The 12653-nt window shown below is 40.8% G+C and overlaps 1 protein-coding gene across 3 annotated transcripts in view; it reads right to left on the bottom strand.

Moving 5' to 3' along the window:
• pbx4 (pre-B-cell leukemia transcription factor 4) overlaps positions 1 to 12653 on the bottom strand; it is a 27370-nt gene extending 14717 nt beyond the window's left edge. The window contains exons 1-3 of one of the 3 annotated variants that reach the window (XM_046414736.1): positions 11690 to 12653; positions 9307 to 9420; positions 7927 to 8000 (exon numbers count right to left, since the gene is read on the bottom strand). In XM_046414736.1, coding sequence (XP_046270692.1) covers positions 7927 to 8000; positions 9307 to 9420; positions 11690 to 11874 — 373 coding nt within the window. In that variant the 5' untranslated portion in view covers positions 11875 to 12653. The remainder of the gene's footprint in view (positions 1 to 7926; positions 8001 to 9306; positions 9421 to 11689) is intronic. The other 2 variants (XM_046414734.1, XM_046414735.1) reach the window with 2 other exon arrangements.

Below are 12653 nucleotides of genomic sequence, written 5' to 3'. Positions count from 1 at the left end.
TTATTCAAGGCAATGGTGCATTTTATTTGGTCGCCTGTAGCTTCAGAGGACATCCCTGAACAATTAAGCCTGAGTCACATCAAGTCCCCATAACAATAACTTTATGACCCCACCCTACTTCACTCCATCATAAACTATCACTTTTGTTTTCATTGTTTTGACTGAGAAAAAATTGAAATCATGTGTGAACCAAGTCACTCTTATCAAGTCAAACTGAAAGATATCACTCAAGACTAAATATAATCCCCTGAAATAAGACTGACAGTATATGCAAAACAAAGTCATTTGTAATATATTTTTCTCTAAAGCTCATCCAGATTGAATGGATAGCCTTAAACAAACAGACCTTGAGTTAGAGAAAGTTTACCCATATTTCCTTATAGCTTGGGCTCCACAGCAATCTGAGAAAACGTCATTCAATTTGCAGCATACTGCCAGACTAAACCGGTAACAGAACACACACTGCTGTGTTATTTTAAGGGACTGAGCAACAGAAGGTATTTTTCAAGAAAATACTTTAGTATCAATATGGCACAAGTGCTAAAACAAATGGTGTTTAAAATGCTGTATTAAGCACTGTTGAGCACCTGTGACTAATTCTTTAACATGATACACCCAGTCTAGTACGGTTCTGCACATAGAAAGAAAGAGAGTCTTGGAACAATTTGAAATGTCACAAGAGGAAGAGGAGGATGACGAAGAGCATCTAAGCAGGAGGCTTGTTAAAGCACTGCTAGGATCTTCCCCCAGTCAACTCTCATCAGGCCAGCTGCCTCCTGTGCTCATTAGCACAGACTCTTAAGGAGCTCCTAAAGACTTTGTGAAAAATGAACGCTCATTTGAGAGGTCGTTAATTTGCACTGTTATGCAAATTAGGTGGCAATTAAGCAATAGATCAGAAGAGCAGTGCCCATTTATAACAAGTGAACAAGCATTATGACACAGTCAGATGGTGCCAGAGAGAGCTGAGGCTACATGGTTAGTCTGCACAGGTCTGATGTACCAATTTATTAAGGAACAAAAACACTGTACTGATATCATGTCTGCCTGGTCAGAATAAAATTTTGCCAGTAGTTTTACGGAATGGTATCCACTGGTAACAAATGATCATCCTCCCAGATTATGGTTTTATTCTGGATTAGCAAACAGTACTACTACATCAAACCATCCATCTGCCCAAAGAGCAACACAAGTTGAAAACAGGACAATGGGCTTCCCTGTATCTGTAATGACCTAATGCATACTGCTAATCTCCAGGTGGCTAGTAAACCTAAACGCCCCCTCCCTCCTCCAGCCCGGATGTATCCATATCTCCTCTGCATATATGGTGTAAAATATACAAACATACTGTCTGGGACAGCAATGTGCTCTACTCCAGAGGGGTGGAAGGCTCCCATCAATTGTAATTAATCCATAATTAGTCAGGATTAGGAGCTAGGCTCCAACACTCTCCCACCCCACTGCCACCAAACTAATGCAATCCAGCTGAGACCACATTTACATATCTTTAATTAAAGAGATGCTGGCTTCCTTTAAGAGCAAATCCTAAAAGCAGTGCAAGAGGCACAGACATGCTGAGAGGGCGGGCAGATGAGATGAAGAGGTAGAGGTCCACCCTGTGGGTGATCCCCAACCAGCACTGATGGTTTTCACTCGATATTTCCTGTATTTTCTGTTAATTTTTTTTTATCTCCCTCTTAATTTTAGCAAAAAATAAACCTACTGTTTTGGTGTCAAAAGCGTAAATTGCATTAAGCAAATTGTAGCAGCCAAAAAAAAGGTCGTAGAGTGAGTATTTGTCCCAATATAGCCTAATAATAATTCATTAACACAGTATGTGCTGTTAATGCTGGTTAAGTAGTACAAACTTAAATACTCAGCCATTCGTATCATATTCATACCCTGATACCTCCTGAAGTGACAGCAGAGCCAAATCACTGCTGGTGAATCGTGGCCAAAGTCAGGCTGCAGCAGTCTTAAAGGTGAACAATTCCATTGAGCTTTTCCCACCCAAGACAGCAGTTTCCCTTGTCAATATACAGAAGCCCAGTTCCTACAGGAATAATACCACATGGGGAAATCAGTTGGCCCACACACCATTAGGCCTAGGCTGAAGGTTGGGGTGTTCTGCCTCCCCATTTTCAGTTGGGGGGTGGGGGGCAGTGGTGTGTCTGTCAGGGCCAGGGGTCTGTGTGATATTAGCCGTCTGCCAATCTGGCTTGGGGAATGGACACCGAGTAATTACTCCTGCTCTTACTGCCTCATCAATCTCCCTGTATCACTCCTGCACCCCCCACCCCCACCCAACACACACTATCTTTTTTTCATTCTCTTTTCCAAAGGAGCAGGGGGGAAAAAACGATTGAGTGGCAGGACACCAGAAAACACAACAGAGATTCCTGAAAAGCCAATGAGATAATCCAGCTCCACTGCATAATGAGATTTAATAGAATAATGACTCTTCACAACAGAAAAACCAAGGAGAAGACCAAGTGAGAAGTTGCAACTGCACAAAAACCTATTCTTGTTTTAGACCCAAGTGATAGTAAAACTGACAATGCAGGTTTGGTAGCTTCACACAGGTCACATCTGCTATAAGCTATTTTTATCTTGTTACTGTTTAAGGCTTAAAAAAGGTACTGTATGCTTTTCCTCATAAAAACTACCATAAAAGACATCCCACAGGTTCCGAACAACTCATAAAATTTTAGGACTCTGTTCCAAATTGAGCTCTTTGGAAACTAATAATAATTAATTTGCTCTAATGAGGCTTGTGATTCAGTGGATCTCATGCACTATATTCTGTCAAAGTCAATGGAATGCAAACATCAAAATTAATCATGCAACGCTGAATGTATTTTTCCTGAGAAAAAACAAAAACTCAGTGCTGCCAACTGGATAACACTGAGGTGTGATGTTTTGTTATGTTTTGTCCTCTGAAATAAAAGGACAAACAAATTACAATGAGATTTCTAAAGGCTCTAAAATAGGTTGTGATGTGCTTATTCTGGCTGCGAATAAACACACGGCGACTATGTGTGACTCTTAATGGTGTTGTTTTGTTGTGGTGTTTTAACAACTGCAATCACGCTGTAATTCAATTAACATGTGACTGAGGCCCTTTGGGTGTTGAAATGGTGCTATAATGCATACAGACAACTTGAGTGCTGTGAATACCCAGGTAAGGTAATAATTTGATTAAGGAACTCACATGGCTTGCAAGAACTTTACGACCCCATTAAGAGGATTTAACCTGTGTTATTTAATTGTTTGGTTATTGTCTTAAAGGCTGTAACATAGCCTACAGTTTAAGAGGAAAAAATATCAAGACCAAATGATATAAATTTTAGACTACAAAACAAGGACTGCAGTAGTTTGGTTCTACTGCTACAGCCTACAGGTCACAGGATAAATAATATAAACTGTTCTGAGGTAGGATACAAATTTAGTCAATATAACTGCCATATTTATACTTCTCCTCACATTGGCCAATTCATAATGTATATTGATAAAATGGAATCTATACAATAGCAAATCCACTGGGAAAAAGAAAAAAGATTACTCTCAATGTGTGTGGATTTTATGAACTGTAGCAACATTCTAAAGAATGTTTAAATTTGTCATTTCTGTACTAAGTGATAAGCTATTATAGCTAAACAAGAGAAGGTTTTATATTAAACCGAACCAGAAATAGCACTGTAACAACACAAACCACAGAGCAAGTTCAGTGAGTTTGCTAAATCTCACCATTCATCCATCTTGTCAAAACGTTAATAGGATGTGATGATGGGTTGTCAGCTAGCCACACTGGCAACATACTAGCTAAGTGCTGCTGGCTCTGCAGGCGGGCATCAGCAGCATCGAAAATAAGACACCTTGATCCAACATAGATAAGTATCAGTAAACATTACAGAACTGATCTTAATTTCCAACCAAATATCCAATTCATTTTTTGAAGAATTGGGTAATGTATCAAAACCTGTGTTTCTCACAGGTTGAGATTTGTGGTCTGTGATGGGCAGCTCAGTAATGAACTAGTCATGCATCTGCACAGACTGGACATAGGAAGTGACTGCAGCATCTCCTAAATCCAGCTATTACAAACCAACCTGTAGATACTATAAAACTATAGTATTCTCTTTGTTACTGGGAAGAAAGATATACAAGATAAGATAAGGTATATTTGTAGCGAGAATGTGGATTTCCTCTGTTTTATATCCATTTCGCACACAAAAACACTGAGGTGTTTTAGAGGAAGTTTCTCAAGTGTCTCACTCAAAACAAGTAACAGATATCAAGACAATGATCATCCTGTCAGACAGACTCTGACCGAGATCAGTCGAGTCAGATATTAAGTACACGAGGTAACTGATATTACTGCCTGGGTACCGTAGCACTATTGCTCTTGATTAAATAAAACAGATTTGCCAACTACAGTTTGGAGGATGGGCAGAATATTCATTTAATAATCTTTAAATGTACTGCACTTCCAGGGGAAGAAAATCATTTTTTTGTTCTGTTTTTAATGTTTTTTTTTTTTCTTTCTGGTGATGCTTTTTGTCTTTATTGAATAAAGACAGCTCAGTATTCACAGGAAAAGTAGGAGACGGAGAGAAAGAGGATGACATACAGCAAAAGGCCACTGCAAGCATCAAACTCAGGCTGCTGTGGTTAAGACTACGCTTTTGAACATGGTGTGTGCGCTCTACCAAGCAGAGTGACGGTTGACAGCTAATATGAACATGTTTAACACAGGTTGAATGCACATTTGTATGTTATATGTTATGTGGGTTATAGACATCTTATATATGAAATTGTGGTCCCTAGTAGATTATATGTGTGGGAAATGCTGCAACGGATGTTCAGAAAATGCAGTGAGAGACGGGGGCGACTCTGTGGCAGAGGCAGACAGCAAATAAGCATCGTCCCCAACACACTGTTAGGACACTGGCATGACTGGGAACCTAAACCACAATCAGAAGGCTCAAGTAAACTTCACACTGGTCACAAACTATCAGGATATTCTTGTTGTTAAAACATCACTGTTGAGGGTACATGTCCATGTGAGTGGTGGTGTAAAGATGCACATATACTTATAAAAATGGTAACTGATGCATTAACATTTAACAGTAGTTGGCAAGACAGAGCCAGACATTTCAATCTTGGATAAGTAGGATGCTAGCCAGCATGCCACCATTTCTACACAGCCAACTAGCAGCATTATCTCACAGAGCCGTTTATCAGACAGCTTATCAAGATGAGTGGAAAGTGTTGGAGTGTGAACTTGTCCAATTGTGGAGAGCACAACACATTGCTATTTCCAATCCAGAAAAACTGTACGGCTTTATTTCCACTTGAAAAACTATTTTGATTTGTATTTAAAACACGTCCAAAAATAAACAACGGGGAATGTTCGGGCTTGAAAAATGGGGACTTGAACAGGGTGATAGAACAGAGTGAGTGACAGATTCGCTGTTGTCATGTATAAAGCACAAGAAATGCATAAAAGTAAGCAGAAACGCCTCAAACATGCCCAAACTAAATGAGAAACTTCAGAGTAACTGCAGTGGCTTGTGAGAGATTTTGGCATAAGCTGTCCCATTGCACCAAGAGTTATTTTTACAGCAAATACCCATGAGAGCGAGGGAGAACAGAACTGAGTTGAAGCGAAGCCACTGGCTCTCAACTTTGATCATTTCCCGTCTCTCTCCATGTGCTTTAATTTCTCTTTCGGAATGTATCTTTAATGAAGTATTAACAAGAATCAAATTTCACGCAGATAGGTCATGTTTAACGTGAGAGCTCGGGACAACGTAGGCACTGTTGTAAAATAGGGGTGTTTTTTGGTAGTGACGGTGAAAGAGGGGGGTACTGGCATTAGCGCAGAACATTTCCTTTACAATGAAAACAATCTAACCAACTGCAGCACTCAGAAGAATTCACCTCCCATCCCCCACACCCCACCGCCCCTCCCCTCCTCCTCCTCCTCCTCCTCCTCCACCACCATTACATTACCATATCAAAGCCCCGAGTTCAGAGCAAGTCTTCTCTTTCAAGAATGGGAGCGAGGCATAGAGAGGGAGGGGGAGAGGACAAGACCGAGGCAGTAGGAGTAGACCCAAGACCGAGTTTGCTTTTATCCCTCCTTGGTGTGTGCGTATGTGTGCAAGAGAGACAGAGTGTGTATGTTAGTGTGCCAACACAAGTGCATGTTTGTTAGTTAAAAAAAAAAAGAAAAAAAGAAAAAGACTGCAGAAATCTGTCGAGATACTAGAGACTACTGATTGGGTCTTCCACAAGCTGCACTGAAGAGAAGTCAATTCACATTCCAGAGGCACATAATGGGGCCTGCAGGGGGTCTGATGGAGTAGAAGCGAAATGCCAAAGCAGGTACACAGTGCTGTTAGGAGGGCACTATGTGGCAGATGGCCAGCACAGTACAGGCAAAGCCAAAGATCTCTATATCTCATCGTTGGCACAATCACCTCAAGCATGTCTATTGTTAACCTACTACCGTGTCTGTTTTCCACTCAGCCTACTGTATAAGTACTCACAGACCATCTTTCTAGTTTGCAGGGAGACTAAATGTGAAAATCAAAGTGAATGGCATTAGGGTAAATAAGACCACTGGTTGCCTGGGAAACAGTGTACCCTGCCCCACTCACTGAAGCCTAGCCTTTACTTTTGTCCAATCACTGGAGAGCAATAATACATTATTGACAGAGGGCCACGACAGGCAGCAGTGCAGCATTTTCAAATTGTATTTGAACAAGAGAGGTTTGCTGTTCGAAGATACACAGGCAAGTGAAAGAGGGAAAAAAAGCACATAGAAAGACAAGAACAGAGAGAGACTGGCACAGGGAGAGGATTCAAAAACACACCCCATTTACTCTACCATAACCATCAATCTGCCATCCATCCCAGGCCTGCTCCTTTGAACCACAGTAGAATCTGTCAGACAGCTGACTCGAATAGCTAACAAGATGAGAATAAGCAGCGTGTTTACTTTGAATAATTTTGAGCAAAGAGCAAATCTGAGAAATTTAAATAGAAAATAATTTCCATCAGATCACATATATTTTGAATTCAGCATTATTAGTTAAGACAGTGTCAGAGTAGCTTCTTGTTGCTTTACATGTTTGGATGAAAGTACTGCATTGATGCGCACAGCAATTTATTCCCAATACACAATTATACTACACTGGGTGGTGTAGTTTTTTTTTAACAATACGAGAGAAAAGAACATCTCTTTGTACTGAAATAGCTTAACAGGTTAACTGTAAAGCAATAACCCCTGTGGAGTTTTCCATATCTGCCTGCTGTCATCTCGCTGTGCATGAACTTTCTGTTGGGATCAGGCTCAATTTTTTTAATCTAATAATTTGGATATGATAGCTTGTAGTAGTGGTAGCTGTAGATCTGGTTGTAGCAGAATTATTTACTCAACCAACTGTAGGTTTGCTGTTGGCACAGATCATAATCATTAGTTTTGCCACACTGCTGTTGATCATTTGAGAAGTAAACTGACCACAATGCAAAAATGTTAAATGAAGCAGAATACATTGATGCAGTTCAAAATGGAAAACAAGCATGCTCTGCTGTCTCAAGTTTCAAAGGCACCAATGCACTAGGATTACTTTCAGCGGGTCAGTGTGAAGCCTGGATGGTGGCCAAGAATAGGTTAAGTTTCTATAATTACTACCTCAAAACAACAAACAGTAATGATTATTTACAACAATGCTGAACCAAAGAAAATACTATATACATGCTGCTAAAATCAGTTCTACAATAGAAGGCTCTACAAGGCCAAGAAAAAAGTAACTTGGTCCTAGGGAAACTGGAGCAAAGGCACACTGCATCTCAGCACTAGGTTACAACCTGTGCAGACTGGAGAACACAAAGAGAACAAGTAAAGTAGAAACTCACCCGTCTTCTCTTTGATCTCACAGAGAACGCTGAAGAGTGCTGGCTTCATTCTGTGACAGTTCAGGGCATGCTTCCTGTAAGAGAAAAGAGGGAATAAGAGAGGGAGAGAGCGAGGATTACGATAAACAGACCTCCATCTCAAGTCATTCCATGTCCTTCGTCATTAAACAGGTAGAGGAACTGTATGTGTAACACATACAGCATTTCAAGAGTGCACTCTTAACACAGCAGGACAGAGCTATGTCGTTTAAAGGCATTTCTAATAGCCAAATGTCTTTGTCAGTGCAGAAACATCCCTGATGCGTCAATCTGAACTCACTAAAGTAATGTTGTCATTTGGGTGCTTTGAACTGTGGGACAGATAATGCTGCCAAACCTCAAGGTCATCATTACTGAACACCAGATTACAGAGTTAACACACAGTAATTCAATTCCTACCTCTTAAACAAAAACTCATTCCATGAAAGTAGAAGGTGAGTTAATATACAGGATTAGGATTAAGTTACAAATGCAATTTTAATTTAATCAGAGATCTTGTCTTTATTGCTGAACAAACTCATGGCAATTACAGGCAAAACTTCTACAGTTCACTAATCAAATCAGAACACGTTAGCAACAAAATTTCCTGCTAATACACATCCACGCACCCACATACGCACATGGATGAAACTCCTAAAATCTGAATGCTGCAGCAACACCCCAATCCTAATAAGACCCATGATGACTTTACACTTAAGTCTTGAATATTATATACATGTACTCACAGTCCATACCAATTAGATCAGAATGACAGAGTGCATGAAAGTTTGCAGTATTTTAAACACTTAAAGTCACACATAACAAAAATCACAACAGGCATCATTTATTGATAACAGTGGGAACAAGTTTCATATGTATGTATTTGTGAAAGTGCAATATATACTTGAAGTTTAACTGAAAAACAAAAACAAAACCAGCATGAGGCCTCCATTGATGATGAGCATGAATACATGAGACAAGAAAAACCTTATGATCAGCCTGAAATAAAGCATTTCTTTTCTGAATAACATCACCAACAACACATTAAAAACAACCACAGATGAATATGATTTGGCTACACCTGACCTCAACACCAATTCCAGTTGTGAATGTTCACTGCAGTATTAATAAGGGGACTATGAGTAGACTAGAGAATAGTGCACCTACTGTATATGCCACGAAAAGACTGCCTTTCTGTGAGAATATTAAGGCAGTTTAAGAGTTATATGTCAAGCATTAAATATATCATTTGTCCACCGATTCTATCACTGCTGGATTTGAGTTGGGGGGAGGGCTGCCTTCTGCATGGAGGGTATGAGCAGGAGGGGGAAGAAGGAGTTGCTCATGCGGTCCTGTACTGACCTGTGCTGGAAGTTGAGTGGCAGGCCACCCCCTGCCATGCCCCCCCCTGCTCTCCCTCCCTCTGAGGGGTCGTCTGATCCACCCCAATGCGCCGGCGATTCCTCTGGCCAGCATCTGAACATATGGCGACAGGGTGAGAGGATGAGGGCGGATGGTGCGCAGGAAGTGTACTCTGCAACACCAAGTTCTTGCGCTGCCCTGACCACTCCCCATCCCAACACACTGCCACCCTGCACGACAAGGGCGTCATGCTCACATGTGAGCCAACTCGCACATTAATTTATAGACCATAACCGAGGGAGAGATTGGTGTGTATGTGACAAACTTTTTGTACATTTTAGATAACAGCAGCTGCTATATATTAGCAAATCTATTAGTAACTACAGACTCCGTGCGGTCCTGAAGTCTTGTGATGTGCTGGCCTATTACCTGCAATAAACCTGAGAAGTGAATTAGCAAACAGTGCAGCGATTGCACTCATGGAAGCTAGTCTCCCAGCTAATGCTTAACAGCTACCCTTCAGAAGATTAATATTTATCATCATAAGTTCCTGTATTGATTATATACATACTACAACTATTTCAGTTGGAGTTGTAGGCTGCATTATTTTCAATATTAATCCTGCACATATATGTCATGTTGAGGACACACTCTGAGGGGAGTTCAAATCAATACAAGATACAGCAAGGACACCTCTGGTTCTTCTGAAACAGCCACACCTTTAATTGGTTTCTCAGAATAGCCTGTTAACATCTAATATAAGGTCTGCTACACCATGTCCTACACTATAATTGGCCCTTTAAATCCAAATAAATGTAATTTACATTGCTGGATCTGGCATAGCACCACATGTTATAAATGGTCAGCACACACCATAAAGGAAAAAAACTGGGAGAAAAACAAAACAAAACAATGGACTACAGGAAATATTCCAAAGCAAAAACATTTGCATTTGTCTCTGAAATAAGGCCTTATTAAGTCCTCAAACTTGTACTGAAGAAAAGGTAATATCCCAGTGTTCATAGGCTGCTGGTATAGCATCATCCCTCCCCCTTCACCACCATCTCATTAATAGAAACTCGATTTGCGGACAGCTGCACTCGCGTACACATTATAGGAGAATTGATTGCACCCAGCACACAATGAAAAGGATGAACACCAGGGAGGGAGGGAGTGAAAGAGGAGTGAATTAATTAAGAGAACCAGGTGGTCAAATGTTGGGTGGAAAATCACTAGCTAATGACACATCACACTGTGGCCACAGTCTTGCAGTGGACGGTTGTCTATTGTTGAAATACTGACGCTTCATCTGAAACTGACCTTATGCTCCTTGAGCCACATGGCAAGTGAGTGCAGGTCAGTTTCTCACTGCAGTGCATAGTCCCTACAATAATGATACGGAAAAAATACCTCGAACACATACATTAAGTGACAGCTCATGAATGATTGCTGTCATCACAGATAGCACTGGGCATATATGTGGGACAACTGAGCATTCCTTACCCTTACCTTGATTTATCCACTCATTTGCATTTCAGTGACTAATGTTATTGACACTCATTTTATGTGGAGCAGCATTTTGGATACATGTTGTTATAATTAGGCAAACATAATTTAGTATGGTCTGATTAGTCTTTGAATGCTTCTGGCAACATGACCAAAAAACTTGATTTCACTCAAATAGCTCTGATTCAAGCAACTTAAAACCTGCACCATCTTAAAAGGGTGTTTTGTGTTGTTGACGCACTTCTTAAGATAACTTGGGTAACTTTACAATGTGCTGTGAGCTAATGAAAAGACAACAACCACCTATTTACACATGTAAGACTTGTTTTATGCAGGGTTTAATGAAAGCCTGCATGAAAAAAATACTATTACAGTAGCGATCTAAGGAGACTACTTTAAAAAAAAAAAAAACCTCACAAAAGACCCATGCAACGTAAAAGCAGCTACAGTGTTAGGCAAGTGGTTATGTGCAATTTATGCGGCTAACATTGTCTCAGACTCAATGGGAAGTTCAAACTTTTTAATACTTCATTGACCAATTAAGATGAACTTTATCTCCCTACTTTAACCAAGTGAGGGAGTTTACCAACTAGTTTCAAATCCTGCTTTGTTGCAAACAACAAAGAACCTCCTTTCAAACTACAACAGCACTGTACTGTGGCTGTGCAAGTTATTCTGTAACTAAATGTACGGATTTAGCGACGAATTGCAATGTAACGAAGTTGCATTAATACAACAATTACCCATTACTTTTTCAGTTTCAAATATGCACTGCGTTTCACAGAAGCGCTTGAGTCCTAAAGCAAAAATAAAGACACACAAAGCATACTAAAAGCTTGGCGATCTGGTGTGGAAAATGGCTTTTCGCCTGCCTTACCTGGCCTGTGCTTCGTCCAGGCTCTCGTCGGTGATGGCCATTATTTGCTGTAGAATATCCCCTATGTCTTGCTGAGGCTGACCGAGGGACTGTTGTTTTCTAACCGAGTCTGGATCACCGACATCGGCTTGCTGTAGTCCACCGAGTCCGGTGAGACCCGTCATCATTCTGGTCTGGTCATCCATACTTTCAAAGAAAACTCGCCGTTTTCCTCAATCGAAGAATACACACAAATAGCTAGCCTGGTTAGCTAGCCAGCAAAGTATTTTCTACTACAAATCATACAACACTTCTTACCGCAACCGACAGCAACGACTAGAAAACAGTTAAGGACTGTTGTCATAAACGGAACGCATAAACACGCTTTACATTCGCTTGTGTTTTCCCCCTCAAGTCAATAAAGGCGGCCAGGCTAACGTTAGCTATCCACCGAGTGAAAAGCTGCTAGGTTAGTAGCTGTAGCCCAGCAGAAAAGCAGCGGGGACACACATGCAGGGACTGTGTGAGCTTGCCAACAGCGCCTCGCACATTTTCGACAAAAAAAAATGTAAAAACGAAAAATATAACAATAGGCGAACACTCTTGCCTAAAAATAAAACTCGCCAATTAAAAGAAAAAGAACCGAAGCGTGAACACAGCGACTAAGCTTTCGGACCGTCTATCCCCAATCAGAAATCTACCAAAACAGACTACGCTTTGCCATTGTTATTGATGTCGCGCGAGTATGTGGGATGTTGTGGGCTGCGCGCGAGCGGTGTGCGTCGCGTTGACCATTGAACTCGTAGCACCACAGAGCGCGAGCTTGCGGGCTGATTTACCAGCAGACTGACACAAAATAGAGCTTCTGATGTAGATACATTAGCTGGTGTAAGATTCACAAAAAATGTATAATATCTAGATTTTGTAACAGAGCTCCAGATCCTATAACTGCGTTATTCCTCCAGGTGAGATTCTCCTCGTGTAC

Source organism: Scatophagus argus, chromosome 16 (genome assembly GCF_020382885.2).
Source record: "Scatophagus argus isolate fScaArg1 chromosome 16, fScaArg1.pri, whole genome shotgun sequence".
NCBI classification, from domain to species: Eukaryota; Metazoa; Chordata; class Actinopteri; family Scatophagidae; genus Scatophagus; species Scatophagus argus.
The sequence above is the reverse complement of the archived record's forward strand: the minus strand, read 5'-3'. Positions and strand labels throughout refer to the sequence as shown.